The sequence below is a fragment of the Cotesia glomerata genome, linkage group LG4, assembly GCF_020080835.1.
Source record: "Cotesia glomerata isolate CgM1 linkage group LG4, MPM_Cglom_v2.3, whole genome shotgun sequence".
NCBI classification, from domain to species: Eukaryota; Metazoa; Arthropoda; class Insecta; order Hymenoptera; family Braconidae; genus Cotesia; species Cotesia glomerata.
The window spans coordinates 15798717-15816829 of record NC_058161.1 but is presented as its reverse complement, the minus strand read 5'-3'; the positions used below and the strand labels follow the sequence as shown (position 1 = coordinate 15816829).

The following is an 18113-nucleotide window of genomic DNA, read 5'->3' as shown; positions in this document are numbered from 1 at the left end:
TCAACTGTACAAAATAGATGAAAGTTTTTATAATATTTTTTATTGAAAAAATTATTACAAAAAAATTGAAATAAAAAATTTCATATGTAGAAAATTTGAAAAATTATACGTGCAATTTTTTTAAAGTATTTTAAAATAGTAAAAAATGGTTAAAATACTGAAATTATTAGACCTGACATTTTTTTTAAATTTTTGTTACAAATCAATTATAAAAAATAATTGCACTTGTAATTTTTTTATTAAAATTTTTTCACAATAATTTAGTTTAAAAAAATCTATAAATTGACAGTTGTCTGTTAATTTCAATATCATTAAACTTATTTTTATTAGAGTGAAAAATTTTATTACGTTAAAATTAGCAGTCACTTGACCATTTTTTAGTTTTAATTAACAAATAAATTTATTGCGAAAAATTATTTGAAAAAAATTGGATTTTTTAATTTTGTAAAATTTCTACATGCCAATTTTTTTTTCTAATAATTTATTTGTTACAAAAATTCTTAAAATTACCAATTATCTGCTAAATAAATTTTCATAAAATTTCACATTCAAAATAATTTACATTCTCCACAGATATCTTGGTGGTGTAAAAATTTTTTCTTTGGATAAGAAAATAGAAATAAAAATCATGGTAAAAGAACGCGGTGTGATTATGCCTATTATCCGGAATTTTTTAAATTCTATTACTCCAAGAGTAAATAGACGACGATTAATAGGTGAAGATCGCAATGGCACAAAATATTATGAAGATTTGAATGCTCAGAATCGACGAGGGCGATCATTTGAGCCGAAAGACCCAGAAAATTTCGAAGTAGAAATGCCGGCTGAATGGGAAGCTTGGTTGAGGTATCGAAGACAAGAAAGACCAACTGATGAGGAAATTAAACAGAATTATGAAATAATAATGATGAAGAAAAAAAATGCTGCTGAATTAAAAATTAAATACAATGCGGAAAAAGGAGTCAAAGTAGATGATAATCTTCCGAAAGAAAAGTTAAGTTTTCCCACTTATGAAGAATATAAAAACTTTGGCCAAAATTATAAACCAAAATCTGATAATTAGTTCATTTAAAAAATTTAAACTAGGTATTAACAAATAATATGCTGTATAATATAAAAATTGTAAATGTTTATTGTAACAAAAGGATACTTGTACATACAATAATCGTTTTTCGTTTTTTATAATCAACTCAAATCATTACTTTGTTAAGTAAATGGTGATATATATAGTAACCAAAATACTATAGAAATAAAATATAATATTAATTTTTTTTACATACTTTTATAACTAAGAATTAATATTTAACTATATTTTTCTAAATTACATTCCACTTAAATAATTATAATTTGAATCAATAGGCTCTTAATTGTTAACATTTAAGAAAAAATTTTATCGGTATGTTAACCATTAAATAAGTTAGTTTTTACGAAGTAAAATTACTCAAAAGTAATTTGAAGATTATACCATTTAGATACAATTTAAATTTGGTTCACAGAAATATTAATTGTTCAATTTAAATAACCTAGCAAGTTTAAAAACTTAAACAATCATTTTCATTTATATTTTTATTATTAAATGAAATTTAGGTATTATAAGCTAATTGACGTATATGTCAGGGTACTTAGACAAAGTTTTCCTGGTTAATTCTAACCAGAATAATCACTATGATCGAATAACGCTTGATCATACAGTTCACCTTTTACAAGTCGACCACCAAAGTAACGACCGTTTAATGAATCTCTTGCACGTTCCGCCTCTGAAAAATAAAAAAATAAACTTGTATAAATATTAAGATAAAAAGTCCGCATTATTGATAGGGCCCCCACAATTGACACCCTAATTAATTTTATTATTTCATTATTAAAATCTGTTAATAATCACAATTGTGGATATTTCATGACAATTTTACGTATTTTTAAAATTAAAAATTAGTAAAATTTAATTTCAAAATATAAACTATTTACCGCAAAATAATTTCATTTTTTTCAAGTAGGCCAAAATTGCTTATACGTTTGTAATTTCTTAACAATATCGTTAAGAAAGACCTTATTTTAAAATCTAAATTTCTCAATGTTTTTTTTTTATGTAATTGCATTGTTTAAAATTATTTTAGATTATTTTGAGTCTAAATAACCGTATAATCATTTATTTATACTTTATCTAGTTAAAATTAATTTTAAAATAGCGGATGTCAATGATGGGGACACAAAAATTAACTTGCGTCAACTAACGACGTAAGCCATAATGTAAGGTAAGTTAACCCTCTCAACATACATATCAACGTATTAATATTTACATAGTATTATGTGATTTTATAAGAATCAAAGTATTTAAGACTAGAAAAAATTGCTAAAAAAACCTGGTAAAAAATATGGAAAAGCTAGGTCTTAAACGAATTTTCAAATAATAAAAATTATTTATAGTTTTGCATTAGTTAGTAAATATGATTATTGTTAATAAGGTAAAAGCCCCTATTATTGACAGAGCCCCTACTATTGACACTCTATTTAATTTTATTATTTCTTTATGAAAATCTGTTAACAATCACAATTGTTGATATTTCATGATAATTTTACATACATTAAAAATTAAAAAATAGTAAAATTTAATTCTAAGGTATAAACTATTTACCGCAAAAAAATTTCATTTTTTTAAATAGACCAAAACTGCTTATACGTTTGTAATTTCTTAACAAATATCGTTAAGAAAGACCTTATTTTCAAATCCAAATTTCTCATTGTTTTTTTTATGCAATTGCATTGTTTAAAATTATTTTAGATTATTTATAGTCTAAATAACTATATAATTATTTATTTATATTTTATCGAGTTAAAATTAATTTTAAAATAGCAGATTTCAATGATTGGGACACAAAAATTAAGTTGCGTCAACTAACGACGTAGGCTATAATGTAAGGTAACTCAACCCCCTCAACATACATATCAATGTATTAATGTTTACATACTGTCATGTGATTTTATAAGAATCAAAGTATTCAAGACCAGAAAAAATTACTAAAAAAATCTGGTAAAAATTATAGAAAAGCTAGGTCTTAAACGAATTTAAAAATAATAAAAATTATTAATAATTTTGCATTAGTTAGTAAAAATGATTATTGTTAATATAAATTTAACTGTAATAAAAAACCTGTCAATAATGGGGTCAATGGTATGTCAATAATCGGCTCTTTGAATTTTTTGCGTTGTAAATAATACATACATTCAGCCTGTGGGTTTCAAGTTGATATAATAATTATTAAATGTTTTGCTATTAAAGCTAATTAATTAAATAATATAAGTAAAAACAATGATTAAGGTGTCCTATAAAAAAAAGTTGGCAATATTGATTTAAAACACGATAAAAAAATTCAAATATTCATGATCACTCTTATAGTGTCAATAATGGGGGCTTTTACCTTATGAAATGCAAAATGCAAAATAAAATACTAACCGCTCATCTGTGAAAATTCAACAAAAATCTTAACAATAACTTCAGCATCTTCATCGTCCTCAGACTGGCGTTCATTATAAATAATAACTCGTTCGACAACTCCAAATTTCGAACACTCGTCTTGGATTTCTTCTTGAAGAGTTTCATCAACATCCTCAGGTGCAACCATATTTCTGAGTATTACAACACGTGATTCAACTTTACGCATTAGTTTCTGCATAACTAAATGCCGAGCACTCTGACCTTTAATTGACATATTTTCTTGCTGTTGCAGAGTCTGTGGTTCAGTTTCTTCAAGCAATTTCTTTTGCAATTCTTCTTGTTGCTTAAGATGAGCCTGTTCTTGTGCTCGTCTAGTAACATCAACGATTGGCGCAGTTGTTATTGGTATCTGAAAATTAATTATTAATTTAAATAGTGAAAAAATATAATTTTTTAATAAAAACTAGCAACCTTGCAGTCATTATGTGACTGCCGTGACTTGTGAACTATAAAAAATTAAAATTTTGCTTTATTAAATAATGACATTTGTAAATTGCATTGTAGTTTCTTAACTATTGACATTTTTAAAGATATAAGTTCATCCCGATGTTACACTCATCAAGAGCTTTCATTCGAGTACCCACATGCATTTTTATATATTTTTCATATATTCATATATATAAATATATCAAATATATGAAAAATTGATGTGGGTACTCAAATGAAAGGTCTCGATGAGTGTAATGTCGGGGTGAGCTTACATCTTTAAAAATGTCAGTAGTTCACAAGATACATGGTCATTTCTTAATTATGTATCTACAGAGCATTTTCGAACGCAGCCTAAATACTTATCATGATAAATTGACTATCGGTGAGAATAAAATAAAACCTTGAAAAGGCACAAGTTCAAGTCAAGACCTTTGCAATGACTCTAAATTTCACTAAAAAAAAAAACCGATGTCATCATATGACTATCCTGGAAACAAAATTTTTCTTATTCTCTTAATAATATAAATAATTTACCACTGGTGCGCCGACAACTGTTGGAGTCACTACTGCTGGTGGAGGAATTATGACAGGTTGTCCAAGAATCGGTTGAATAATTGCTGGAGGTCGAGTTAGAGTTTGTGGAATGGCTATTCCAGGTGGAGGAATCACTGGAGCTACTGTTGCTATTGTTGGAGGTGTTATGATTGCTGTTGGAGATAAAGTTGGTCGAACCAGGCCAGGAAGAGCTGAAATTTATTAAGTCAGTTAGGTTTGTAAATAAAATAGTATTGCACAGAAAAAAAAAAGGATAATGACTTGTTTTAATTTTTTTTCACATAAGAAATTTTTCTAAGGCAAAAAAGACTATTTTTAAAAACTTTTTATGAAATTGTGAATAGAGATATTTATATCGGATTTGTTAGGCTTAGTAAATACACTATTGAAATACATTCAGAAAATTTTCAGTATACTAACAATCAGCTGAGATAAGATTTTTAATATACATTCGAATACATACAACAAATGGCAATGAAAGAATAATGGAAGAAAAAAAGTTGCATGATTTTTTCTAGATAAATTTCTTGTTTGAATATTGAAAAAAACACGTTATTAAAAGACAATAATGTCCTAAAATTTATTTTTTATTATATTTTTGCCAAGAACGATATGAGACTGACAATAAATATATATTCAAAGACATCTACCTAAAAAATAGGATTTGTAACAGATGAAAGTCATTTGATGATAAAAGCTGAAAGTTAATTTATTCTTGATTTTTTTTTTAATTTTCCGAACTACGAAATAAATTGAAAAAAGTATCAAAAGTCGACGAATAATAGCTTAAATTAAAGGTAATTACATGAAGTTTCAGATAAATTAAATAGATTTCATCTATTTTTTACTCCTGGGAAATTATTTTCATAAAATATACGAAATTCAAAATTTTTTAAAAATAAAAAAAAATTTTCGAACACCCAAAACTCGTAAACTAACCGGCCGATTTTGCTCATCTTCGAACTTGATCTTAGTATTAATCCACAGAATGAGCCCACAAAATTTCATAAAGATCAGTTGAAAACTGTGGGCGCAATCCTGTTGACATGGCGCGTTATATTACATAAATACATGAATAAACTTTTGAGCCAATGCCATTTTTCGACATTACTCGATGAAATGAAACATATTTTGACAAAATTTTTTTAAAATTACGACATGAGACCGGCTACAACAAATAAATTTTTAAAGAAATCTACCTAAAAATAGTTTAAATAAAAATTTTTTAATTATTCTAGCTCCAACGGTTTTTTTAAATCTACAAAATATGTAATGATAATTTTCCAAAAATTACTTAAATAATTTTAGAAATTTCAGCACTAAGCAGTATTAAATAAAAATAATTTTTAATCAATTTGACCAATTTTTCAGACAAAAAAATACATTTTTAGAAATTTTCAAGAATATACATTCTTATATCAAAAACATACATTTTTAAACGAAGTATTTTTTTTATATCCACGTAGTTACGTTTAAAACGCTAAAAAATACAATAAGACTAATTAAATCGATTTAAAATTCCGAAAGAATATTTTTGAATATTTACTTTTGAAAAATGTAAAAAAAAAAATTGAAGTTTCAAAATAGAATACTGCTTGGATGAAATTGAAACTAGAAATTTGTTTAAATCAATAAAATCCTCTTTTTCTGTGACAATAGTTTAAACAAAACGAAAAATCGTTTACCAGAATTCAAAATAGGTGATCCAGAAGCTCCTAATTTAGTGAGTCCAAGAGCGACAGCATTACTAGCAACCGCATCCATGGCTTGAATTTTGGCAGTAGCAGCAGCGGCAGCAACAGCTGCAGCAGTAGGCATCATACTTGTGCCACTTGGAGGTCCCATAAGAGCATTGGGTGGTGTAATAGCTCTTCCTACTCTCAAATATTGTCCTCCAAGATCAAACAAATTCATTGAAGCAATGGCTTCAAGCGCAGACTGCATTGTTTCATACTCAATAAAACCGTAGCCCTTGTGACGGTGCGGTGAACTTCCTTGAGCTAATTTGCAGTAAGTTATCGGACCAAAAGCTTCAAATACAGATTTAATGTCATCTTCTGTTAAGTCCTGATGAATTGATGCAATATAAATGCGATTGTAATGTTTGCTTTCTTCCGTGATTTCATCGATAACTGACTGAGCTTGAGGCATATTCGATGGTCTTCCCACAACCTTTGAAAGAAAAATTAGTGAAAATTATTTATTAAAAATCGAATCATTAATTACAGCTTTTAAGGTAGTTGTCGTGGTTAAGGCATAGCGTCAGAAAATTTTTTAATTTTTGTACATAGAAAAAAAGGTTCACTTGAGCCAAAAAAATATTTTTCTGCCCTCCAGGCGGAAAGTGGCAACTTTCGGCCCGCTGCGCTAAACGAAATTGCCGCTTTCCGCCTCTGTCGGACAGAAAAATAGTATACAAACCTATGGCAGGAAAATAATAAATATCTCAGATCACATATATGTCGACCTCGGCTTCGCCTCGGGCAACATATATATGTGTTCTGAGACATTTCTCATTTTCTTGCCACAGGTGTGTAATATACTATTTCTTCCTAATTATTTTCTTGAGCGAAAAAAAAATTTGTTTTTTGACACAAGAAATTTCATTTATTCCAACAAAATTAATTCTCTTGCTTTAAGAAATACGTATCTAAATCCAAGAAAATTTATTCAAGTCAAGAAAATCTTCTCGTTTTGAAAAAATTCAGCTTCTTGCTCCAACAAATTTAGTTCTTGATAGAAGTAAATTTTCTTGTCTTGAGAAAATTTCTCTTTTGTTCCAAAAAATTAAATATCTCGATAGAAGTAAATTTTTATTAATATTTTTAATGATTAACATGTCAAATGGGAAGATCAAATAATATTGAATCATTTTTTTTCATTTAATATGTATAATTACACGTTAAAATAATATAAAATGGGTATCAAATATTCAAGAGAAAAATTTTCTCAAGGTGAAAAAATTTTTTTCTCAACTGAAGTAAGTGGCGCTGCTTCCCTAAAGTATCTAAGAATCTTGATCAAATATAAAAATTTATCGTATCAAGTATTCATGATAATTTGAATTAAGAAAAAATTACTTCCACCAAGAATAGAATTTCAAAAAAAATTTTTACTTTGGCCTACACAACTTCGGTCTTTCTTCAGCTACCCGAAAACTTTTTTGAGCCAAGAATTTTGTTCTCCAGTCAAGAAATTTTTCTTTCTGTGTAATCTTATGAAGGACATGATGATACAATTACCGTTAAAATTTGAAGTCGATTAACTACCTGTAACCCGAGATAAATTCAAAAATTGGATATTTAACATTGATTGCATACGCTCTCTGCAGTTCTGTACGAGTTTCTTAATTATAAAAAAAAAAAGACTCTGTCAGCAGATTTCAAAAATCTGACGGTCTTTTAATGTATTTATTGTGAGTTTAAAAAAAAATAAAAAAAAATTTTTGAATGTCTAATTATTTATAAATAACGGATTAAAATTCAAAAATTTATGAAAAAGTATATATCTACGGAGTCGGACGGAAACAATTGTATGGATTGCGTCTCCACGGATACACTCTTGCGTAAAAATTATGGAGTACTTAACTACAAGCTCATATACTTTTGCGGCGCGTATAATCTCTAATTTTTTGACAATATTGTACCATGACAACTACCTTAATTTATTAATTTGTTTTGTAATATTGGAAATAATGTATGTGAAAAAGGGTGGAGGTCTAAGATTAACTAAAATGAGGAATAAAATTTTTGCCGACCTCCGGCGATGATAAAGGATCACGGGAAGGCGAGGAATTGGATACATGGGTACGTCCAGCTACCTTGATGTTGCGACCACCGATCATTACACCATTCATTTGTTCAAGCGCCAATTGGGCGGCTTCTGGTATCTCGTACTCCACAAATGCGAAACCTTTGTGCTTCTGAGTAACTGGGTCCCATGACATGTTGATTGATTTTATTGGTCCAAATGGCAAGAACGCTTGACGAATTGTGTCTTCTTTCAGCTCAAAGCTTATACTTCCCACGTAAACCCTGCATAATTTATTTATTAGCATTGATATAACTTATAATACTTAAAGTGCCATTTTTTCATGAGAAAAAAAAGTTATCACTCCGAGCTTAATTCATACATTTTCTAAGGTAAAAGAACCAAATATTAATCAGATTCCAAATATTGACCAGGCAGCATAACAGTTTGATTTTAGCAAATCCAGTAATTTAATTTTATACTTAGTACGTAATTATTAATTTTTAATTTTACTTGAAATAAAAATTTGCACATACACATAAATATATGCAGTTGTTATAATAAAAGAAAATAAATTTGTGTACAAATGTCAGAAAATTGTGAAAATTAGTCATCAGAACTTAATTTCACTGCGTTTGGGTAAGTCCATTTATGATCAATTTATATAAAATTAAATTCTTCATAATCAATAAGTATTTGTCAAAACAATTTAATATCGAAGACTAATTATTAATAATTTTTGTTACAAAAAGCATGTTAATAATCGAAATAATGTCTTTGATTGACAACTATTACTTGATTCAAGATCATATTATCTATGATCAATACAATCAAATTCTTCATCCAAGAATGTCTGGCGAAAACTAAAAATAATTTTTGCTATCTTCTAAGAACTTGATCGTTTCGCTTAAAAAGTTAGCTTTTTTTTTTGATTTAAAAGAACAGAAAAATCTTTTAACAAAAAGAATGTTGATTTCGAAAATTTCTAAAACGTATTTGAGACTTTTTTATACACAGAAAAAAAATTGACTTGGATCAAGTAAAGAAGATCATCTTCTTTGAAGAATTTCATCTTCTTGATTTGTGTAGAAAAGTTCTTGATTTAAAAAAAAATCCAGTGTTTTAATTTTATATTCAGTACGTAATTATTAATTGTTAATTATACTTGAAATAAAAATATGCGTATGCACATGAATATATGCAGCTGTTATAACAGAAAAAAAATAAGTTTTTTTACAAATGTTAGAAAGTTGTGAAAATTAGTCATTATAACTTAACTACGCTGCGTTTCGTAAGTATATTTATGATCAATTTATATGAAATTAAATACTTCATAATCAATAAATAAGTATTTGTCAAAACAATTCAATATCGAAGACTAATTACTAATAATTTTTGTTAGAAAAATCATGTTAATAATTGAAATAAAACTCTGGTCAACAATTGGTGTTTTAAATTATTCAATGTACCTAATATTAGTATGGCTTCGGCCATTGATTTCAATAAGAGTACGGAAAATAATATTGTATCAGAATACAGAAGAACTAACAAAAATACTGAAATTATTAACATGTCAAAGAATATATTACTTAACGTCGAAACTATAATAGATTAAAAATAAAAGTTAGTTATAAGTCTAGTAAGCATAATACTACTGGTCAGTATTTAGAACATAGGCAGTCAATATTTAGTGCGTAATGATCAATATTCGGAGCAATCGACTATAACGTTGATTATTACAATTTAATGTTTATGATTATGTATTTTATAAATAAAGCTATTATAGTTTGTAAGTTAAAAGTATAAAAAAAGCATAACATTAGTTACAGCTCATAAACTCTCCCAATAAATTAACAACTGATGTATTTATGTTTATTCTATCTAAACTGGTCAATATTTGGAGCCTTTATCTAACTAAAATTTATCGTTTTGAAGAATAAAATTTGTATTCTTTAATACGAAATTTGTTATTTTATTATGTATAAGTAATTTTAAATTTAAAGAAAAATAAATCTAAAAACATAAAAATTAACAGTAAAACTGAGTTTTGAAGCATAGATGAAGATCTGAAGATAATATTTAAATTTCAAGGAGCTTGAAGCAAAGAACAAACAAACCTGCACATGAGGGCGAGAGCCTGCTGTCTCTGCACTTGATTCCGTTGACTAGCCATTTGCTGTAACACAAAGGACCACAGGCCTTCTATTGATTTTCCTCCCCATTTTCAGAAAATTTCATCTTACAATTATAAAACTACATTGTTTAAAAATCCCAATTGAAGTTCATTGAATGACCAAAGCTTCCAAGTGCAATTAATTCATTTGTATATTGTATAGAGATTGAAATTCATGAACAGTCAGTTAAATTTTTATTTTGATCATTTAAATGACGTCAATTGGTTTTTTTTTTTTTTTTTCTAACAGATTTGTCTCGTTCACATCTCATGTATTTTCCTTTAAAGTACTATTTGTCAATAATAAAATTAAATCTCGATACAGCTCAGCTCCCGTCGGTGAACAATTATTTTTTTTAAACATATTGTGTTAATTTGAATACAGACAAAAATTAGAAATTATTTTTTCTTCGCATTTATATTATATACATGTCTTTCACACTAACCTGCACATTAGTAATAAAACTTGTTGCCGCAGGACCAACTTATTCTTCTGTAGGAAGAAAAAATCAACCAATCAGATTTATTTTTTAATTTAATAATTTTGTCAGCCGAGCATCTAATTAGCAGTAAAAAACTTTTTTCTTTCTTTTCAATAATTATAATACTTTAATGAGAATGTGACGGGACTATTCATATAAGACAAAATTTATTGCAATCTATCACATCATATATAGTTCTGTTTACTCATTTGATATTTTTACAATATAGCTTCTTTTTATTTTTTATCAAACTTAATTTTGGTTATTATTTACAAGTGGTGACCCCAGTTAAGGTCATAACTAGGTGAAAAATTAACATTTTTTAATTTTTTCTTTTTGATTCTGCTTATTTTTACGGTGCATCTATGATAAAAAATGTCGTGAAAGGAAAAAATAAAGATTTCGATAGCTTTTTTGCCTTTAAAAGTTGGAAACAAAATTGGCTTTTATGTTTTTAGATAAAATTTCTATTTTATCTTTTTTTGATGTTTTTGATATCTTTTTTTTTTTTTTTTTTTTTTTTTTGAAAAGTACTTAAAAAAACGAAAAATTAAAAAAAAAAAATTGATCAATTTGATAAAAAAAAAAAATTTAACATGGCCCAGCATGGGTTAACCCCACTTGTAAATAATTACCTTAATTTTTCATAATTAGAAAAGCTATATTTTAGATAAATTTTTATTTAAAAATTGTAAATAATTTTTTGCTATTAAAAAATTGAATTATTTATTAGGTTGAACTAAATTCTATTATTAAATCAACCCAGAATTTTACTCGTGTTTCACATCTATTTTTAATTTTTCAAGATCTAAAAAAATCTAATTTTTAGTGGAAACATTTTCAGACTGATTTTATAAACACATCTTAAAATCATCGCCTTCATTTATTGAAACTAAAAAATAACTATTTCTATCACCAGTATTCAAATAGATGAAATGATAGATTACTTATTGATAATCTACTCAGACATTAAATATCTCTTTGAATTTTTTATTGGAATTAAATTAATAACAATTTTAGTTAAAAATGTATATGAAAAAATTAACGTCTTGGATAACGTTGACTTGACTTCATAAAATTTAGATTGATTTGTAAAATTTTAATGTAACAAATCGATTACATATCTAAAAAATAAAATATTTGGCTTTTACATAATTTTTTTTTTTTAATCGAGTAAGCCCCATATGATCAATAGTAATTAAACAGAATAAATTATGCTTATGTGATGTACAAAAAATTCAATAAAATTAAAGTTTTCCAAAGTTGACAATAAATCGAATAAAAATTCAAAAAGATATTTTAATTAAAAGTTTCATATTAATTTTATGGAATACCTGTTGTTGATGTGCTAAAGTCTGTTTCATTAGGACCATCTTAATGCTTTGTTCCATAGCATATTTTTTGGCTCTATTGATAGCATCCTGTTGTTCCGAAGATATTTTTGGTAAACCAGCGCCAAGAATTCCCGGAAGAGAAAGATATTTTGCTCCAGGACCTGAAAATTTTATACCATTAGTTGTCATGTATAAAAAATTTTTAATAAATTTAAAATATTTGTATATTTAATCAGATCTTATCAGCTAAAAGCTCATAGATTTTTTGGAAACAGCTACCAACATTGCTTAAATTGAAGCTTCTCAACAATAAAATTCACTTTTTTCTTTTAATGTCATCACGTAAAAGCGTAAAAATTTACATAGTTAATTTAATCCAATTTTTAATTATAAAAAATGAAATTAACTTTTGAAAAATGTCAAAATAATTTTTAAATTAAATATGTGTTGATTTAAAAATATTACTCACCACCAACCACCTGCCCCGTTTGATTAAGGTCATAAATCGGTCCTGGCAAGAAGTCCGATGCATTTCCTACGAAAAAATATCAAATTAGATGGCACTGATTGTAATATATCTTATCTAGGTATTTTAGACCTTTACCATAACTTAAAAAAATATTATTTTGATAATTTAAAATATTTAAAAATACGAAATTTTTCTGTTTGCAATAATGGTAAAGATTATCTAAAATAGTTTGATGGTAATTTAAAAATGAATGGAATAATTTTTTAAAAAGAAACTCTAAATTAACTTTAATAAATTTTAATTGAACAAAATTAAATTATAAAACAAAAAATTATTGAGTATTGATTTATCTCGAATTAAAAAAAAATTTTTTTTTTTATTTAGAATGAGAAATTTTCTTTACTTTGAAATCAAAAAAATAAATTGAAATAAAAAAAAAAGGACGTGTAATTAAGTAACGTCGCCATGCAGCAGCTCCCAATAGACAGGATCACTCCTCAGTACTGAAAGTTTAAAGATATTAAAATAATCAAAAGAAAATTATGAATTATAAATAAAAATATTATTTCTTTAAAATAATGTTTTATGTTTCTATAAGTCCATGTCAGATACGAAGTAAAAGACAAACTTTTAGAATGAAAATTTATTCAAATGAATAGAATTAAACTTAATGACAGTCGATGATAATAAGCCGTAATTTAATTATTTAATTGTTAATTTAATTATTCTTGATAAAATTTTCATTATTGACATCACACAAAGCTTGATTGGTAACAATGCAATTTTCACGATAATTCACGATGATTAGTCTCTGGAACAGAAATCAGACACACGCTCAAAACGTATTTTTGATTGATATCTGTTCAATTAGCCTCTAATTATTTTAAATTGATATAATTAAAGTCTTTAAGTTGAAGTCTTTTATTTTCAACGCCTAACCGTTCATTGGGGGTTGAGCAATGATTTGATGTACACAAATAATCCAAGACTTGTTGCAACTCAGAAATCTGTAAGCACAAAGCAAAGGAGGATACGCTCAGTGCACTTTCTGCGCCAAATTATTATTTTTTGCCTTTATTAAACCCTAATCAACGAAGCTAATCCCTTATTTTTATTTCTGTACTTCAGATTATGCAATTTCTTTGATCAAAACTTACCTGTTTTATTTATTTTTAAATTAAACATTTTATATAATACATTATTTTATTTTTTCGCAAAAGATACTACTGATTATAAATTTCTAATTTTATAAATAAGTAAAAAAAAAAAAATTAAAATTAATAAATAAAATTTTTATAAAAAATCTGCACACGGAAAAAAGTAAACTGTAAAATTCACTCGGATTCCGGTTAATTTTTATAGTTTCAAACATTACAGTGGACATCGGGGTGGCACAAATATAAATATTACAAAACTTAATGTAGAAAGTGTAAAAGCCACAATTTATAATTTAATATCGAAAATGTGATTAGTAGCTGTCACTATAGTAAATAACGACTCTCTCATTTTAAAAAATTACTGTTTCAAACAGTAAAGATTGCCGTTTCAATATATAATCTATACTGTGAGAAGAAGGGGTAGGTCTCACACTCGGAGAATTTAACATTTGAAACCGTAAAAATTCTACTTTTAAAATATATATTTTACCAGCCCAAACAAATCAATAATTATAGTTTGATTTTTAGCGTTGCGTTTAAAATTTACCATTTTACTTTGTAAATATCCGTGCAAAAAAAATTCTGATTCAAAATGAATTTAAGATTGAAATTCATATTTTGACACAAATATGAATTAGTTTTGAGATCAATCTAAATTTTAAATTGATTTGTAGATAGAAATTAGCACGTCTATAGAACTTTCGATCATGCTTTAGAATTTTAATAAAGAATTAAGAATATTTTATACATAAAATAATCCTAAATATTTTTAAGTCTTTATTAAAATTCTGAAATAAGATCGAAAGTTCTACAGGTGCGCTAATTTCTATTTACAAATCAATTTCAAATTTGGATTGATCTCAAAACTAATTCATATTTGTGTCAAAATATGAATTTCAATCTTAAATTCATTTTGAATCAGAATTTTTTTTTGCACGATACAGGAAATAATACAAATTAATTGAATTAGAGAAATTTTTAGGATTCAAATTGTTTTCAAAATAAAAAATAATTATCTTAAAACGAAAAAATTTTTTCAGTCAAAAATTATTTTAAACCAAGATACTTAGTGTTTTTCTAAATATTCTTTTAAGTTAAGAAAATCAAGGAAGAAATTAAAGTAATTCAACAGTATAGTGTATGATAAAAATACTCTTTCTTTCAATTATTATACATTTCCTCTGATTAACAGAAAAAATGAAAATTTTACTAATCTATTTAAAAAAAAAGTTCGTTCCCGTAAGTATTTTACTTATTATGGGTTTCAAATGTATATTGATATGGCTTTTATATGAATCTCATATTTGTGTCAAAATGATATAATGAACCTCATCATGATATCAGATGATTTTTACACGGGTATACTGTTTGAAATAGTACTTTCTTTCATGTAAATAATAAATTGTAGCATTTAAATGATCAATATTATAAAGTGATTGTTAAAATCACGATTCTACTGTTTGAAATGGTAATTTTTTCCAGTTGATCATTACTTATTATAAATCGACTATTATTTATCACAGTTTACTTTTTTCCGTGTAATCAAAATTTACAAAATTTTACTCAACATAAATATTTATGCTGAGAAGAAATTTATAATCAGAAGTTTATCTGTAGAATTTAGACTACCCTAAATGCTGACCTATCTAAAATAAATAAATCGAGCGAATTTTTGGTACTCGACATAAAGACTGCTGTGTCAGTAGGAGTTTGTTATAAACTCATATTCATTTCAGTTCGAATTGTAGCGTTTCTGTTTCATTCGTTTGGCGCACGCTCATGATCACAGCTCAGATGAAGGCCACAGATTCTGTACTGTCTCCCTGCTGTAACATCTCAGAACAGAAGGATAACCATACATTAGTTTTATTAACGGCCATCTTAAATCCTTTTTTTTTGTTTTTGTATACCTTTTATAACCAAATAAATTATAACCTAATATAATTAGATTTTTCACTAACTTATACATATTTTTTATGCATAATTTTTTTTTTTCACTTTTTAAAACAAATTCCTCGTTTGCTCCCTAATTAAATTATGGTTTACATTTTTATGTATAAAAAAAAAGTTTTTTATTACGCACTGCAATGCGTAATATACAATCACTATTTATTTAGCTTAATATCTTAGATCAGTAGTTAATTATTATGATAGCAAAATACCTTCTATACGAGCTTTCTTCATTGGTGGTTCCGAAATGTTTTGGTTTGATGAAGCCTAAAAAAATTTAATTTTCTCAATAATTTATTCTTAAAAAAAATAATTATATTTTTATTGAATAATCAATTCATTAATATTTTTTTCTGTTTTAATTTTCATCAACATCAATAGCACTAATAAAATCAATAATTATATGGAATTAACACAAACACACCAAAGTATAAACTTATACATATATAAATGGCGGCAGAATAATGTAATTTTTTCAATCCACTTACCATTGTAATTGTACCATTCATTTTACAACAAATTCAAAGTAAATCACTCGAGTAGGTAATTATGTACTTTTTAATTAGTCAATCAGTATCTATAATTTTTATAACTAGATTTAACAGCACACAAAAGTTGGATTAATTAACGTGACAATGTCTCTCTTTAGTGGTTAATGTCTATACCTCAGTCTCGGCTGAAAGTCTGAAAGTGATAAACAGCGACAAATGCGTTGTTGGTTCTTTTTCTTTACGGAAGTTGTAAAATGCACTGTAGCAAAATACTTCTGGCTGTAGTTGAAGGATGATTTTCATAGCAGATTTTAGCGAAGTTCATCCGCATGCTATTGGACGATCAATACACTAAACTGAACCAATCGCAGCGTTAAGTGTCTGCCTTAAGATTGTTCGCAATAAGAATGGCGGACATAAATTACTGAAAGAGTATTATATATATATATTATATATTATATTATATATTATATATTATATACTAAAATTGATGGTAGAATGAAGTTAGCTTAGTATCGAAAATATGGACCCTGATTCCTTATTGATTCAAGATTAGAGCGCGCGCGTATGCGCGCAATTTGAATTTCTAGTTAACATTAACTTTACTGTCAAAAAAATTATTATTTTTCTTTTAATTAATGAATCAACATTATTATTATATTTAAATTAAGAGAGACTTTATGATTTTTATATTTTACTTCAAATAGAAATTGATTCGAGAAAATTATTAAAAATATCGCTTATATAGTTTTTTAATAATATATCCGAACAAAAACAGTTTCACTGTAAAAAAATCGCGCCAAGTCCACGTTCATAAGACTATTAAGAAAAAAAATTTTTATTTCTTTACAAAAAGATATAAAATAAAAAATTAAAAAATCCAAGTAACCGATATGGTTGTATATGATTTTTGGACATTAAAAAAAATTTTGTTGTGAATTTAAAAATTAAAAGAAACAATTTTGGAACGTATTTAGTGTGCGTGGTTACGAAATATTTTACTTTTTATGAAATTCCTAAAATCTATCTACTAGGACTTTTGAAAAAAATTGAAGTACACAATGACGCACACCAAGTACGTTCCAATATTGTTTCTTTTAATTTTTAAATTTACAACAAAATTTTTTTTAATGTCCAAAAATCATATACAACCATATCGGTTACTTGGATTTTTTTTTTATTTTATATCTTTTTGTAAAGAAATAAAAATTTTTTTTCTTAATAGTCTTATGAACGTGGATTTGGCGCGATTTTTTTACAGTGAAACTGAAATTAACAGACACTTGTCGATTTCATGGATTTTTATGACAACTAAATTATTTATGGAAAAATTTTAATAAAAAAATTCCACAACTAGAAATTTAACGGACATTGTCAATTTTTATGATATTGATTTTGAGGGACATCTGCTAAATTTTGGAATTTTTTTAATAAATAAATTACAGCAAGAAAAATTTATTTAAAAGTTTCATCTTTAGAACCTCTGAAAGATAAATTAAATTTTTTAAAAATAATTGTCATACGTTTTAATAGAGGAGAAAATAATTATATTCTTAATTCTTAAACTTACATAATTAATATGTATATGAAACTAATATTTTTTCTTTTCAAGTTAATTTTTCAGTAATTACTTGCAATTTAAAAAAAATGATCAACAAAAATTTTGCTGTAAGTAAATAAAAAAAATTAAATAGGACATAATACAATAATTAAAAAATATGATACTAAAATTAGCAGACATTTGACAATTTTTGATTTATAAATCAATAAAAATTATAAGTAAAAAAATATTTTTCAAAAATTGCACTTAGAATTTTTCAAATTTTCTCC

General features: G+C 26.0%; 1 protein-coding gene across 6 annotated transcripts; it reads right to left on the bottom strand.

Moving 5' to 3' along the window:
* Nucleotides 1-1569: 1569 nt before the first annotated feature.
* LOC123262721 (poly(U)-binding-splicing factor half pint) lies at nt 1570-16529 on the bottom strand. 6 transcript variants are annotated; one of them, XM_044725089.1, is made up of 11 exons: nt 16281-16529; nt 16005-16059; nt 15485-15677; nt 12686-12751; nt 12217-12377; nt 10345-10403; nt 8298-8511; nt 6163-6649; nt 4457-4668; nt 3452-3842; nt 1570-1757 (listed from the first exon to the last, which is right to left on the bottom strand). In XM_044725089.1, exons 5-11 carry the CDS (start codon nt 12271-12273, stop codon nt 1648-1650), a joined length of 1530 nt encoding a protein of 509 aa, XP_044581024.1. In that variant the 5' UTR covers nt 12274-12377; nt 12686-12751; nt 15485-15677; nt 16005-16059; nt 16281-16529; the 3' UTR covers nt 1570-1647. The 6 variants fall into 6 exon arrangements, with proteins under 6 accessions (XP_044581024.1, XP_044581023.1, XP_044581025.1 ...); XM_044725088.1 differs by lacking the exon at nt 15485-15677; XM_044725090.1 differs by lacking the exons at nt 15485-15677; nt 16005-16059; nt 16281-16529 and adding an exon at nt 13089-13329.
* Nucleotides 16530-18113: the final 1584 nt, after the last annotated feature.

Excerpts from the sequence above, each read along its gene's own strand:
- LOC123262721 (XM_044725088.1), bottom strand. The coding sequence starts at position 16,301 with ATGAATGGTACAATTACAATG. Across the intron at positions 8,512-10,344 it reads GCTCTCGCCCTCATGTGCAG|GGTTTACGTGGGAAGTATAA; the intron begins GTTTGTTTGTTC and ends TAAATTATGCAG. Across the intron at positions 4,669-6,162 it reads ATCACCTATTTTGAATTCTG|CTCTTCCTGGCCTGGTTCGA; the intron begins GTAAACGATTTT and ends AATAAATTTCAG.